Source organism: Lepidochelys kempii, unplaced genomic scaffold (assembly GCF_965140285.1).
Source record: "Lepidochelys kempii isolate rLepKem1 unplaced genomic scaffold, rLepKem1.hap1 scaffold_29, whole genome shotgun sequence".
Lineage (NCBI taxonomy): Eukaryota > Metazoa > Chordata > Testudines > Cheloniidae > Lepidochelys > Lepidochelys kempii.
In genome coordinates this window covers 814,104-830,356 of record NW_027621931.1, presented here as the reverse complement: position 1 = coordinate 830,356, position 16,253 = coordinate 814,104, and the positions used below count along the sequence as shown (strand labels likewise).

Below are 16,253 nucleotides of genomic sequence, written 5' to 3'. Positions count from 1 at the left end.
ACATGGAGTCAGGAACTGGGTTTTCCTCTCTCTAATCCTCGTCTTGTCCACAGGAAAGTGATTCTCCCCACAGTGCAGTAATACATCTGTCTGGGCAGATGAGAGAGCTGGAAATCTCTTTCAAAACTCTTTTATCCCACGGACCCTGTCAGTCTCTCTATCTCCTTTTCCCTGTGCCCTCTCCATGCCTGTCTGCTAGGAAACTCTCATTCCTGGGTTGTTTGCTCCCCCATGGCTGGATTTGCTCCTGCAAATGGCAGGAGAAATGGGGTGGGGGGCTGTTTGTGTAGAGTCATTTTATAGTCCTTCACTGCCTGCCTGGGATTTCCCCATTGCCTGCCTAGGACCCCCACCTGCCCTCCACCAGGATCTGCCAGCCCATTTGCCTGGGACCCCCTCCTCCGGCCAGCAGGACCCCCTGACGCTTTACAGGACCACCCCTCACTCTGCGCCAGGGACCGCCCCACCACAGCTCTGTGCACTGGGCATGGCAATGGTCCCAGGAGCCAGCTGGGCAATCCCAGACACAGCCCCTGGCACAGCACCAGGCAGCGTCTAATCCCCTGCCCCACCTGCCCAAGAGACACCCACCCCCACTGGTCTGCAGCCAACAGGCCCCCAGCGATACCCACCTCCAGGACCCATAGCCTTAGGGCTGGGCACATCAGAACTACCCCCCGAAACCCCAAACCCTCCAGAGCCCACCAACCTGACTAGGGCCCCCCGCTGCCCAGCCACCCAGAGGCCTCCCCCTACCACAATGCCCCTTCAGCTCCTGCTGCAATCTCCCCACACAGACACCTGCCCCCCCCAGCAACAGTGTTCCCTCACAGTGTCTGGTAAGTGGATAGAAAGTTATCACAACCCCCTGCTGGCCAGTCACACAGGCAGAGGGAGCCCGGGGGGACGCCTCTTTAACAGGAGAAGGGAAACCATGGAGGGCCAAAGTAAGTAAGAAATTTCCATACTCTGTCACTAGCAAATAATGGCCACCGTGGATCCACCCCAGAGTTGGCTACAGCTTTGCACTGCGGGAAGCCCCCCCTCATGGAGACCCTTTGTCATGGGGTTTGGGATACTTCTGGACCCACGCTGCACTCAGAGGAACCTCCTCATCCCGTGCCAGCTGGAGAAAAGAAAAGGGTCCAGCCAACTCTCCTGTTACCAACTGGGAACCACCCATTCCCCAAACAGGGGGAGGCCCCTGGCTTTGATGGGTATTGAATCTATGGCTAGTCTCTTTTATCAGCAAACATTTTTAACAGAGAGAAAGGAGGGAACAAATGATTCTCAAAGGCGAGGGAAAGATGATCATTGTTGCAGGGGGGTTAATTTCCCAACCAGGATGGAGAAGCTCTCAGGGCGACAGGTTCCCCCCAAAGAAGGACAAGTTGCTGGGATTTAGAGACATGGGGAACAGCCCCAAACCCAAGAGGATTTTTAAGTGACATTTGATGATGACATCGTAAGAGGGAAAACTGAGATTTGAGATCAGTGTTCAGAAATGAAAGAGAAAGGTTGGAAATCTGAGGGATTTTGGATCCATTTATGCAAATTATAGAGAGGAAAGTGGAAAATGAGAGGGATTTTATAGCAGTTGTTGATAGGAGGTTGTCACGGAGTCCCTGGGCGATGCTCTGGAACTGCTCCCCATGAAGCTGGGCAGGACTCTGGGGAAGTCTCCTTTCTGTGAGCAGCCTGTCTGCAGGACACACAGCTCACCCGGCTTCCACCTTCCTGGGTCTGACCTCGGAGCATTCAGCATCCTCTGCCCCTCCGTCCGCTTCTCACAGCGAGTCCACTCAGGCGGGGCTCCTGGGGAAGCCAGAGGGTCCTGCCCCCCAACTCCGCAGTCAGACAGGACTCTCAGCCAGCCAGTAAAACAGAGGTTTATTAGATGACAGGAACATGGTCTAACACAGAGCTTGCAGGTGCAGAGAACAGGACCCCTCAGCTTGGGCCATTTTGGGGGCAGTGAGCCAGACAACCACGCCCGCACTTCACTCCAACTCCCTCCAGCCCCTCCTCCTCTGGGCTTTGTTCCTTTCCCGGGCCAGGAGGTCACCGGATTCCTTTGTTCTCCAACCCTTTAGCTCTCACCTTGCAGGGGGGAAGGGCCCAGGCCATCAGTGGCAAGGAAACAGGGTGTTGGCCATTCTCTGTGTCCAGACTCCTGCACACACATGCCCTCTAGGGCTCTGCAATGATCATACACCCTTATCACACCACCTAGATACTAAAAAACTTCATAGGGGAAACTGAGGCACCCCCACACTATTCAGAGGAAACATTAAGAACAGTCCCACTTTGTCACATCTCTCCCCCCTTCGAGATCGAACTGAGCGGGGTCACTTTAGCCGGTGACCTGGGGAAGTTCGAAACCACTAACGTTCCCATGGGTGCCCCAGCATCTCTCCCATTCCTTGGGAGGAGTTACACCAGGCCCTTCCAGTTTCACGCCCTCCCTTAGGTCGGTGGTGGTCGATAGCACTCGCAGGCCGCATGTGGGAAGGTTTCTGCGGCCCATGCCCTTTGGCCACCCCAAAACCCCAGGGGGTCAAACTGGGATTGGGTCTTCTCCCCAACAAGCTGGCCAAACACAGCCACTTGGTTATGGGACTGTTTAACTTTCTTAACAGCTTTCACTTCATCGGAGACCTTCTCAAAGCTCTCCACACTGGGTCTTTCAACAGGACAGTCAGTGGATCCATTCACAACAGAAAATTTCTGGCTGTTAGGAACTGAAACTTTCTTGATAAAATCACTTTCACACACAGTAAACTGCTTGCAAAGACTCCATGAGGATTCCTTTCCCTAGGGCTTTTCTATGCAACAATTCACCCCTCCCAGAAATTCTGCCCTTACCCTCTTCACCGAGGGCTTGCTCTAGAGGAACACTTTCCTGAGCAACAACAGACTCTTTCTGGGTCTCCCTTACATCCAGAATCACCTCTGGCCCATCCGGCGGATTCCTACACAATCCCCTTTCAGGCAAACTTACAGACTTCCTAGAGAAAAGGTCAGAAACATTCTCCTTCCCTTTGCCACACACAAGTTCAGGAATCTTTTCCTTCTTGCTACCGGTTTCCACACCCTCAGGAGGTAACACAATCACATCACCTTCCTGCTCTCCTTGTGCCCTGGCTAGGATCTCACCCTGATTAGACAGAGTTGCTACACCCTTTCCAACAACACACTAGCAACAGGCAAAATACAAGCACCAGAATTGTCTCGTCTCTGGGATTTTACATAGACCCTAACTGGATGCGACCTAGTTACAGGGCTATTCTCCCAAGCAGACACAAACTTAGGACCCTTCCCTTCCTGGGCTTTAGCTGAATCCAGAACCAGCTCTGAGACAACTGCACGCCCCTCAACCATCACAGGCTGAAAGGCCCCTTCTGTCTGCTCCACAGACAAAGAAGAGCCGGACACACTTTCTCCTTTCCCAGACACCCAGCTTGGGACCTCTCTCCCCTTGTCCCAGCACACAAGGCTGGTCACAGACAACTGCTTGGAGATCAGGGTAGCTCCCTCCAAAGGCAAGTCAATACCCCTGACAGACACAGGTACGTTTCCTTCACTGTCCCAATTCTCCACTGAGCTAACAGGTAAGGTCCAGGGACACTCCTCTTCCACTCTCCTCGACTTCCCACCCTGCTGACTAGACACAGCCATCAGCTCACAAGGCTGCCTAGGCTCATCCAGACTTTCCTTACCTAGCACCTTGCCACTCCCCACAGATCCCCTGCCCTGCCTGTGTCTCCCCCCACTCAGCTGGGGTCTCAGCTCCCCCCTTGCTCAGCACTGCCCTTGCTGTCCCAGTGGGGGTAGGCAGCGAGCTCGCTGCTTTCCTCACAGCATCAGAGCCAGCCTGAGCCCCCTCTCCGGTGTGCAAGGGGGGCGGGGAGCATCTCTCTGTCCCACCCAACTCCAGGGGTCTGGTTACAGGCAGGCAGATAGCTTGAGCCTAGCCGCTCCTCCCTGCTGCCAGCCAGGTCATCTGCATTTGCACTGACCATTTCCCTCTTCACCGATTGGTTCCCCGGATTCAAATCCTTGGCAGTTACAGGAGTACGGCCTGGATCCTGTCCCAAAGAGACACAGTCACCCCATAACAGGGTCTTGCAGCTGGTGTCCTGGAGAACCCTAACGACCAGCCAGCCCCACCCCTCCTGGGTCTGCACAGGGATCTGTGCTATAGGCAGGGCGAGGGGCTTCGTCCCTGGGACCCTCACCCAGCTCACACAGCCCCTCAGCCTCTGAGGCTGCACCACCCAGGGCCTGACACCAGTTCTCTCTGTCCCAGGATCTCGCCACCCCAGGAATGTCTCCCCATTCACCATCACCTTCTGCTCCCACTGGGGGTCCGAGGGGCCTGGCCCAAGGAAACTCCACACAGACATATAGGTTGGGACCAGGAGTGGGAGCCTGTCCACCTCCCCACCCATCTGGCTGACGGAGTCTATGGCCTTGGGACCCAGCAAGGGAGCTAGACACCAGGGCTTTTCCGCAGGGTCCCCCGGTTCAAATCTCCAGCCTGCTCAAAGGCAGTGAGGTGGGCATCCACATCCCCCCCTCCTTAACCAGGGGAAGCAATTTAGTCTCGAGGTTCCCTGCGGAACTGGCCCCCCGGGGTCTATCCCCACTCACCCCTGGGGGGTCCCCTAGGCCTCTCCACTCCCCCATCACCAGTTCATGCTGCTGCTGCTTCTGCAGCTCTTTCTCGGGCTCTCGCTGTCTCTCACGGTCCTCTTGCTCTCTCGGTCTCAGCTCCAATCCTGTCCGACTCCGATCCCCGGATGGGGAACCCGATCGTGAAGACCCTCGTCTGGTCGGGGACAGGAGTCTTGGCGATGCCTGGCCACCACTCCAGCTGCTCCCAGATCCTGCTATAGCCCCATTTCGGGTCAGAAATCTGTCCCTTAGAGCGGTCATCCTCCTCCAGCTGCACGATTAACTGTGCTTTGGTGAACTTTCCAACGCTCAACCCTCTCTTTCTGCACAGGGTTACAATGTCCTTCTTCAGGAGACGGTGACAGGCCCTCACTCCGCCCTTCCCAAGTTGTGGACTCACAGGCCTGTGTGCTCTCAGCTCCCCACGGTTTCCAGGGAGAACCCCTAGTGTGCCAGCCCTTCTCGAGATCACCCCCTCTTTGTCAGGGTCGAGCGGCAGACTCCTCCGTCCCTGGGACTGCTCGCTGCAATCCCCAGGGGAACCCTGTTACTGCAAAAGTCCTTCTCTCTGGTCACACACTTCCAGGAGTTAACCGCCCCCTGAAACTGTCTCTCTCTGAATCTTCAGCACGTCTGGTCCCCGTCAATCCCCCTTCATTTTACTGCTCCCCAGTCACTTACTGCAGGAAGCGCTGTCCACGGGGTGCAGTACATCCCACCCCTGCCACCAGTTGTCACGGAGTCCCTGGGCGATGCTCTGGAACTGCTCCCCATGAAGCCAGGCAGGACTCTGGGGCAGTCGCCTTTCTGTGAGCAGCCTGTCTTCAGGACACACAGCTCACCCGGCTTCCACCTTCCTGGGTGTGACCTCGGACCATTCAGCATCCTCTGCCCCTCCATGCGCTTCCCACAGCGAGTCCGCTCAGGCAGGGCTCCTGGGGAAGCCAGAGGGTCCTGCCCCCCAACTCCGCAGTCAGACGGGACTCTCAGCCAGCCAGTAACACAGAGGTTTATTAGATGACAGGAACATGGTCTAAAACAGAGCTTGCAGGTGCAGAGAACAGGACCCGTCAGCTGGGGTCATTTTCGGGGGGGCAGTGAGCCAGACAACCACGTCTGCACTTCACTCCATGTCCCAGCCAGCCCCCAACTGAAACTCCCTCCAGCCCGTCCTCCTCTGGGCTTGGTTCCTTTCCCGGGCCAGGAGGTCACCGGATCCCTTTGTTCTCCAACCCTTTAGCTCTCACCTTGCAGGGGGGAAGGGCCCAGGCCATCAGTGGCCAGGAAACAGGGTGTCGGACATTCTCTGTGTCTAGACTCCTGCACACACCTGCCCTCTAGGGCTCTGCAATGATCATACACCCTTATCCCACCACCTAGATACTTAAGAACTGCCTAGGGGAAACTGAGGCACCCCACACTATTCAGAGGAAACATTAAGAACAGTCCCACTTTGTCACAGAGGTAAAAGCTGAGTGTATTTCCCACCACTATTTGGTCAATGAATAGAAATGGGCAACATTGGCAAACGTTTTAGATCCATATTCAGGAATCTGAGAAAAGGTGTAAATCTGAGATTTTCGTCGTAATTTATAATTACAGAGACAGGGAAAGCTCTCAGGGGCATATTCAATTAGAAGTAGACAACTAGAGTAAAAGTGGGGCAAACTTTTTTATCAATCTTTAAGACGTACTGAGAAAACGTGTCACAAACTATGCAACTGAGAACATGGGATAAACACCAAGACCGGGGCGGATTTTATGTGGCTATTAAAGAACTAGCTGGAAAAGGGGGGACCGTTTGTCATATAAAATCCAGCCTGTCCAATACATAAACAGAAAGTGATGGTCCCCCCCACCCCCGTTCACCTGGGCAGCAGGGAGCCCTCTGAGGGTCTGACTGGAGGGGAAGGGGGGGGGGAGCTGGAGGGCTCCCTGGGGGAGGGGAGGGGGCGGCAGTGGGGGATGGGCAGGTGGGGGGTAGGTGGGGGCTGGGGGCAACGGTGCTGCAGTTGGGGGGCAGCAAGTGGGACTGGGAAGCCGGGATCGGGGGCAGCCCCATGGGGGACACGTCCCCTCCCTTCCCCGCCCCGGCAGAGACCCGGCGTCTCCTCCCACCCCCACGCCGGGGCAGCCAGGTTGGGGGATGGCTCCGGGCTCCAACTTCCCACCGACACCGGGACAAATCGCTGCGGATAAAACGGGGGGGGAGGGAAATCCCGCCCCCCCCCACGGGAGGGGAGTTTCAATGGACATGTGAGGAGGAGGGAGAGACGGGGCGGGGGGATCAGGGGAGACCAGAGAGCGGATCAATGGGGGGTGGGGGGGGAGTTTACAACCAGGTGGGAGCTACCGAGAGGGAAAAGGGGAAAACTGGGGGGCATTTGTGCCCGTGGGGGGGGAGGGGATCCAATTAACTCCCCCGCCGCCCCCCACTTCCCCCCCGGGAATTTCCTGGCTGCACAGAGACAGTTCAACCCCCACCCCCCGCAACTCCGGCTTCTCCCCCCAACACCTCCCAAGGGACCCCGCCCGCCGGGCCCCAGTCTCTGCCCCGCCCCAATCCCAGCCGTGCCGGGGGCAGAGAGTCACTTTCCTGCCCCCCCACCAGCGCTCCCCCCGCCGCGGGGTCTCCCACTCACCGGGTCGGGGGCGGGCAGAGCCGGGGCTGGTCCCAGCTGGAGAAAGCCCCCCCCGGCCGGGCACGGGGGGTTAATGACGGGCCCCCCCAGCACAGACCCCGGAGCGGAGCCGCAGCTGCTCCTCCGAGAGACCCGACACGAGGCAGCGCCTGGGGGCGGGGCCTGGAGCAGACAGGGGCGGGGCAGCGTCTGGGGGCGGGGCATGGAGCAGACCGGGGGCGGGGCAGCGCCAGGGGGCGGGGCCTGGAGCAGACAGGGGCGGGGCAGCGTCTGGGGGCGGGGCTTGGAGACAACCAGGCGCTGCCTCGTGTCGGATCTGTAGGAGGAGCAGCTGCGGCTCCCCTCCGGGGTCTGTGCGGGGTGGGGCCCGTCATTAACCCCCCCGTGCTCCGGTGAGTGGGAGACCCCGGGGGGGGGAGCGCTGGGCGGGGGCGGCAGGAAAGTGACTCTCTGCCCCCTACCTGCCCATCCCCCACTGCCGCCCCCTCCCCGCCCCCAGGGAGCCCTCCAGCTCCCCCCCGCCCCCTCCAGTCAGCCCCTCAGAGGGCTCCCTGCTGCCCAGGTGAACGGGGGCCGTGGGGGGGGGGACCATCACTTTCTGCTTCTGTATTGGACAGGCTGGATTTTATATCACAAACGGTCCCCCCTTTTCCAGCTCGTTCTTTAATAGCCACATAAAAGCCCCCCCGGTCTTAGCGTTTATCCCATGTTCTCAGTTGCGTAGTTTGTGACACGTTTTCTCTGTACGTCTCAAAGATTCCTCAAAAATACCCTCAACGTTTGCCCCACTTTTACTCTCGTTGTCTACTTCTAATTGAATATGCCCCTGAGAGCTTTCCCTGTCTCTGTAATTATAAATTACGACGAAAATCTCAGATTTACACCTTTTCTCAGATTCCTGAATATGGATCTCAAACGTTTGCCAATGTTGCCCATTTCCGCTCTATTCATTGACCAAACAGTGGTGGGAAATACACTCAGCTTTTAGCTCCTATCAACAACTGCTCTAAAATCCCTCTCATTTTCCACTTTCCTCTCTATAATTTCCATAAATGGATCCAAAATCCCTCAGATTTCCACCCTTTCTCTTTCATTTCTGAACACTGATCACAAATCTCAGGTTTCCCTCTTACGATGTCATGATCAAATGTCAATTAAAAATCCTCTTGGGTTTGGGGCTGTTCCCCATGTCTCTAAATCCCAGCAACTTGTCCTTCCTTGGGGGGAAACTGTCGCCCTGAGTTCTTCTCCATCCTGGTTGGGAAATTAACCCCCCTGCAACAATGATCATCTTTCCTTCTCCTTTGAGAATCATTTGTTCCCTCCTTTCTCTCTGTTAAAAATGTTTGCTGATAAAAGAGACTAGCCATATATTCAATACCCATCAAAGCCAGGGGCCTCCCCCTGTTTGGGGGATGGGTGGTTCCCAGTTGGTAACAGGAGAGTTGGCTGGACCCTTTTCTTTTCTCCAGCTGGCACGGGATGAGGAGGTTCCTCTGAGTGCAGCGTGGTCCTGAAGTATCCCAAACCCCATGACAAAGGGTCTCCGTGAGGGGGGGCTTCCCGCAGTGCAAAGCTGTAGCCAACTCTGGGGTGGATCCACGGTGGCCATTATTTGCTAGTGTTGCCGGCACCCAGTGCCGAGAGGCTGAACAACAGCTTGAGTGGTTTGTTACCCGGTGTGCTACACCCAATAATCACAACGGGGTGGAGAAGCAGAAAAGTTTATTTGCAGCTGCAAAAAGGTACAGGGAGAATAAAATCTTAAATCCTGCACAACAGAGCAGGAAGTTACACAGGCTTTTATATATATATATTTTTAGCATACTTATTTAATAGCAAGCTGCTCCAAGTATTCATATAGCCAGCCAATTCAGTTCCCAGCTAGTTCCCTGATTTTTTGTATTATTTGTTAAACTATATATAAAGCAGCTTTATTTAGCATTGTTCTTCCATATCTCCCCTGTTTGGCCTTGCTTAGTTTCAGGCAGTCTGACTCTGCAACATACTGTTGCAGATTCTTAGCATAACTGCTGTGTGTGCCTCCAGGCGGGGGGGCCAAGGACACTTGGGCCTAGTACGCAGAGCTGCTGCGAGTGCCTCCAGGCAGGAGGGGGTGGGGCAAGGACACAGGGGCCTAGTGCGAGGGGGCTTCATCGACACTCCTGGTCTTCCATCCCCTCGAGTTACCTAGTGGCCATGCCCCAGTGTTCCCAACAACTCCCCCCTTTGAGAACATTTAACAGCCTTGGCTTTGAGTTTTTTTATTTGGGCTATTTATTTTTTTATAATATGATTTTTTATAAGCATTTTGTGATAGCCCTGAAGAGAATGATTTATTAATTTTTGCAAAAGGGCCCTGACACATGATACTGCACAGCATAATACTAGTAATACAAGCAATATAGGAAAGAGAAATTTTAATAGCAGGCTAAATAAACCACCAAGCCAAGATGACAAACTTTAGCCTGAAAACAAGGGTTATAACCAATTGTTTTTTGGGGCAGTATAGGCAACCTGTGCTTTGGCTTGGGCATGGGTTTTAGCCTGTATTATTTTTTTATAGATTTTATAATTGCTATTATTTATATATATATAATATTGGGGCCCGATGAGGGCATAATTTTTTTTTTGGGATGCTAAGAGATAGTTTAAAGCTAGCCTGTTTTGGAGGGAAAATGTTTTGAGCTGCTATATTTTTTTATTTAATGTTTTTATTGTTGATTTTAAATTATTAATTGAGTTTTTTAATTTTAAGGCTATTTTTTTAAGTATTATTTGCAGCTTTATAGTATAGGTCTCCGTGAGGGGAGGCTTCCCGCAGTGCAAAGCTGTAGCCAACTCTGGGGTGGATCCACGGTGGCCATTATTTGCTAGTGACAGAGTATGGAAATGTCTTATTTATTTTGGCCCTCCATGGCTTCCCTTCTCCTGTTAAAGAGGCATCCCCCCGGGCTCCCCCTGCCTGTGTGACTGGCCAGCAGGGGGTGGTGATAACTTTCTGTCCACCCATGTCCTCCCATGGGACAAGAGAGCGACATGGCTGCAGAGGAGCCAGCTCAGGTAGGGATTATTGTGGGGGGTTCTGATCTGTTCCTGCAGGAGGGAGAGGGACAGGAAATACACGGGAGAGGGGAAGGTTTGCACCGTCTGGTTTGGAGGTTGGAGCGGGGCAGGAAATGCACAGGGTGGAGAAAGGGAGGAGGCCAGGGGGTGGCAGACCTGCTGGGAGTTGTTTAATAAGTGGCCTAGATTCTAGGAAGAGACCCATGAGGTTCGGAGATGGAAATGCTCCAATCTGGTGAACAGAAAATAACCTACCTAGATGGGGCTGGGAAAAAGGACCAGACTCGTAGTGCTGGAGCCTGACCCAACTAACCAGCGGGTGCCTTGAAATACGAAGGGGGAAGCCACCAGTCAGGCTTAGGGGAGATTCCCCTGCTTCATATCCAGCTCTAGGAGTGGCTAAGTCATTATGCAAGGTAACCTATTTCCCCTTGTTTTTTCCTGCCCCCCCACCCCCCCAACGTTCTTGTTGAACCCTGGATTTGTGCTGGAAATGGGCCACCTTGATTATCATACACATTGTAAGGAGAGTGATCACTTTAGATAAGCTATTACCAGCAGGAGAGTGGGGTGGGAGGAGGTATTTTTTTCATGATTTGTGTGTATATAAAAAGTTCTTCTACACTTTCCACAGTTTGCATCGGATGAAGTGAGCTGTAGCTCACGAAAGCTTATGCTCAAATAAATTGGATAGTCTCTAAGGTGCCACAAGTCCTCCTTTTCTTTTCACAAGGAAGAGGGTGTTGGGCTTCCTTCAAGAGATCTCTCCCTAGACCCTGCTTGGGGCAGCATCTCCGGTATCAGTCTGTGGCTAGTAGGTGTGTGATGGATCTGCTGGGAGAGAGGAGGGGTGTCTCTTCGCCCCCTCACCCTGGTGTTTCCTGGGTGCTCTGAGTGGGGTGGGGGTGGGACTCTGTTGACTGCGGTCCACCCAGAGTTTCCGTTTGATTGTCTCCTCTCCCCCACGAATAGTGGGGCTGTGAGTGGGGCAGCAGGTCCTGAGTGTGGGGCTCTGGCTCTTTCAGGGGCCGGTGACCTTCGAGGAGGTAGCTGTGCATTTCACCAGGGAAGAGTGGGCTCTGCTGGACCCCGCTCAGAGAGCCCTCTACAGAGACGTCATGCAGGAGACCTATGAGACTGTGACCTCGCTGGGTAAGGATTCCTGTCCCCTCGGTTCTTGGAAGGGGAACGGAAGTGATGAGGTTCACGCCACCCCCACAATGCCACCTCTGCTCTGTCCTGTTCCAGCATCACCCCAGCATGCCAGTGACACACACACGACCAGAGACCCTCCCCTGCTGCTGAACGCTGTGGGAAGAGAGCACAGGAGCAGAATCGCACAGTGTCAAATATCTCCTGTTTGCACAAGTAAAACGGGGGGTTAGGTCCAGCATAACGAACAGAAGCTTCCTACCCCTGGCCTTCTCTCAAACCCTGAGCCTTCTCCACCCAGACCAGAATGTGCTTGGGGTGGAAGAAGCAGGCTGCTGGGGTCAGAGCGGCTGGTCCAGGGTTACTGATCACACAGACCTTGAATGCTGGCTGGGGGAATCCAGACAAGGGAGCTCCAGCAGCAGAACATTGAAACTCAGCCAGGATTACAGATGACACAACTCCTCACTGCTCCGGATTGCCCCGTGCATGGGACAGTGGCCTCGGTTGCTGGTGAAAATCCTTGAGACCTGGAGAGTTGCTCCCCCATCCGCATGTGCACTAGCCACAATCTACCTTCTCTGCAGACTTGGTTTTTTGAGTCCCTCATTCCTGAAGTCACATGACCCCGATTCTTATTTTTCACATTCTGCTTTTCTAGACTATTTAGAGTCTGTTGCTTCTGAATGATAGTTTCTAATTTACCAGTGTTCTCCACACCCAGGGATTTTCCTACTCCCTCCCATTGCACTGGACTCACTAGGTTCCCTAGTATTTAAGAATGGCCACACTGGGACAGACCAAAGGTCCATCTAGCCCAGTGTCCTGTCTTCCGACAGTGACCAGCGCCGGGTGTCCCAGAGGGAATGAACAGAACAGGGAATCATGAAGTGATTCATCTCCTGTCACCCATTCACAGCTTATGACAAACAGAAGTTAGGGACACCATCCCTGCCCATCCTGGCTAATAACCATTCACGGACCTGTCCTCAATAGATTTCTCATGGTGTTTTTTGGTTTTTTTTTTGTAACCCTATTATAATCTTGGCCTTCACAACGTCCTCTGGCAAGGAGTTCCCCAGGTTGACTGTGCATTGTGTGAAGAAATACTTCCTTTTGTTTCTTATAAACCTGCTGTCTATTAATTTGATTGGGTGATTCCTACTCCTTGTGTTATGAGAAGGAGTAAATGACACGTCCTTATTTACTTTCTCCACGGCAGTTTTGATTTTATAGACCTCTCTCATATCCCCCCTTTGTCTGTTTTCCAAGCTGAATAGTCCCGGTCTTTTTAATCTTTCCCCGTACAGAAGACTTTCATACCTGTAATCATTTGGGTTGCCCTTTTCTGAACCTTTTCCAATATATCTTTTTTTGAGATGGGGCAACCACATCTGCAGGCAGTATTCGAGATGTGGGTGTACCATGGGTTTATATAGAGGCGATACGATATTTTCTGTCTTCTTATCTATCCATTTCAGAATGGTTCCCAACATTCTCTTTGCTTTTTGACTGCCATGGCACACTGAGTTGATGTTTTCAGAGAACTGTGCCCAGTGACTCCAAGATCCCTCTGTTGAGTGGAAACAGCTCATTTAGAGCCCATCATTTTGTATGTGTAGTTGGGATTATGTTTTCCAATGGGCTGCAATATGGTGCTATCCTGACACCTCGTCCTGCTGAGATCCTGCATTCAGTGATATCCCTGCCCTTCCTGTTCCCGTTCTCATAAAAGAAGAAGAGCATCCAAATGCGTGTTTACCTTCATTCCCTCAGCGGTCCTCATGGGAAACCCTGATCGGTTCCAAAGTGTATTAAAACCTTTCTTAAAGGGTTACCTCTTGGTGGTTATCAGGTCCTGTGAGTTTGTAGCCCAGAAAGACCCCCCTCAGTCAGCTCAAACTCAGCTGTTTATCCCCCAAAAGTCTGTCGTCTTCAGTCTCCTGAATGAGGGGAAATCCGTCACTTCCCCTTTCTGCGTTGGGTAAAGCTTCAAAAGGTGGAGCTCTGCATAACCAGCCTTGAGATCTGGCATTCATCACCCTGTAGTGATACCAGCTTGCACAGGAAACCCATCCCGCAGCCCTTCCTGGTATCATGTGGCGCATCTCGGCATCATAGTCTGTGAAGAATTCATGCTTTCAAGGGCTGGCTTAGATATACAGATAACAGTCATAATTAGGGCAAGAGTTTGCAGGCAATGAAAAGAGAGTAATTGACAAACGTGAGCAATATCTAATCCTTTAAAGCCTGAAAGTGCCTTGGGGGGAGGGGACAGGAGCCGGCTGTGTGGGGGCGGTGGGGCTCAGATACTGGGCATTGAGAGCCTAGAACCAGCTGTGCGTTGGAGAGACGGGGCATGAACCAGCTGTGTACAGGGGAAATGAGCAGGGGAGAGGTGCTGTGGACACGGCCGCGAGCAGCTGTGAGTGCCGTCCTCTCTGCAGCATGATGAGAGAGCCTGGCGTCCCACTGCCGATCCCAGACTTGTATGAGGAGGGAAGAAATTGGCATCAAGTCTCAACCGCAGCCAGCCTGTGCCCTGGGGAGGAGACGGGTGTCTCCAGGGAGAAATCTGGGGGATTGTGACCCTGCATGCCCCACCCACCCTCTGATCAGCAATTCGGGATATTAACGGTGTTTCCACAAACAAAGAGTAATTTTGGGAAAAAATGCAGTCCTCGCGACAATTTCTGGAAAACACTGGCCTTGGTTGTAACATTAAATCCGATAGTCTCAAGATCTAGGCCCGTGTTGATCAGATCTGCCACTCTGCCTTCACGGAGTTCACTCTGCTGGTGGGTTCTACCCCTTCCCCCATTCTGTGTCTGCCTTGTCTATTTAGATTGTAACTTTTTCAGGACACGGGCCATCAACGCTTCTCGGTTTGTACTGTGCCTAGCAAAATGAGGACCCACTGTTAGTTGGCCCTTAGGCACTAAGGTAATGAATATGATTTATAATAATCATCTCCTGGCACTTTGAGCCAAGGAAGCCGGCCTTGGGACGTTACTACTTAAAAGTGAGCTGGGCTTAAAAGCATGGAATATTCTTTGTGACAAGTATCCCACAAATTCCACTGACCTCCCTTGTTTTCTTTGCCTTGAGCAGGGTTTCCAGTTTCCAGAACTGATGTGATCTCGCAGCTGGAACGAGGGGAGGAGTCGTGCGTCCCAGACCTTCATGACTCTAAGAAAAAAGTGCTCCCGAGAGCTGCCTGCGTAGGTGAGGCATTGGTTAAACCAACGCCAAAACTGTCGGTGAATACAGGAAACATTTGGGATGCCCTACAAAGACCTTGTGAGCTCTCCAAGTTCAGGATTGTTCCCTGCAGATGTAGAATCGTTAGGCAGAGGTCACTCATGGCTTCCCACCTATCCTGACTGAGAACTGGCAGCAGGTCCCTCTCCAATCTCGCTGTCCCCTGAGATTTCTTCTGAGATACGGACCCAGAACTGATCCCTTCCTTTCTCTCCTCTGGGGAAGGTTTAAGGGAAAATCAGCTCCTGATAGGTTTGATCTGTCCTGTACACATTTTGGTTCCTTCATCCCTTTTCCCATTCTTCTCTCTGAGATTTCCTTTCTCTCTGGCGCAGGCAGAGACTTACGTCTGGATTCTCTCGGTCTCCCGTCAGGTGTTGGGATGGTGAGTGAAAACGAGGAGGAGCCCCAGCAGGAAGATGCTGAGCGAGTAGAAGCCCATGGGATGTTGTCAGGAAGGTCCAAAGGGAATGATTCTGGGAGCTGTGCACGCCCAGAAAAAACAAAAGCCTGTGAGAGTCAGCAGAGGCCAGAGGAAAACTTCGGTAGCCAGTCAGACCTTATTACACGTGAGAGAATGAACTTGGAAGGAACACGCTACACATGCCTCGAGTGTGGGAAAAGCTTCAAAGGGAGCTCCGACCTTCTCAGACATCAGAGAATCCACACGGGTGAGAAACCTTACGCATGCTGTGTGTGTGGGAAATGCTTCAAGCAGAGCTCGCATCTCATTGCACATAAGAGAATCCACACGGGTGAGAAACCTTACGGATGCCCTGAGTGTGGGAAGCACTTCATTGACAGTTCATCCCTCCTCTCACATCAGCGAATCCACACAGGGGAGAGGCCCTACACATGCTCTCAGTGCAGGAAAAGCTTTAATCGGAGCTCTGTACTGACCACACATAGAAGAATCCACACAGGTGAGAAGCCTTATGGATGCTCTGAGTGTGGGAAACGCTTCAATCGGAGCTCATACCTTATCATACATCGGCGAATCCATACGGGTGAGAAACCGTATGGATGCCGTGAGTGTGGCAAACACTTCAATCAAAGCTCAGCCCTTACCACACATCAGAGAATCCACACTGGTGAGAGGCCCTACACGTGCTCTGAGTGTGGGAAACACTTCAATCAGCGCTCAACCCTTATTAGACATCAGAAAATCCACATAGGAGTGATCTCTAACAAATGCCTTGACTAGGGCTGGCCAAAGGTTTTTTTTTTTAAGAAAAAAATCACATTTGCAAATTCCCACTTAGTGATCTGTGCCCCATCTTCACTGTGGTTACTCAGCTCCCCCAGATGAGTTGCCTGCTTCTGCTTTTTGCAGCTCACCCTTCTTTGGGGTCAGTCCTGTGATGTTTTCTATCAACTCCTTTCCTTTTGAGTCGAAGGAGCGTGTGTCCCTCCAGCCAGGAATGTTCATCATCCAGGTGGGGGAGAGAGGTTTGT

The 16,253-nt window shown here is 52.9% G+C and overlaps 1 protein-coding gene across 1 annotated transcript in view; it reads left to right on the top strand.

Annotated features, from left to right (window-relative positions):
• Positions 1-16,002, top strand: part of LOC144930027 (uncharacterized) — a 63,544-nt gene extending 47,542 nt beyond the window's left edge. Inside the window, exon 5 of the mRNA XM_078851066.1 lies at positions 15,452-16,002. Coding sequence (XP_078707192.1) covers positions 15,452-16,002 — 551 coding nt within the window. The remainder of the gene's footprint in view (positions 1-15,451) is intronic.
• The last annotated feature ends 251 nt before the right edge of the window (positions 16,003-16,253 follow it).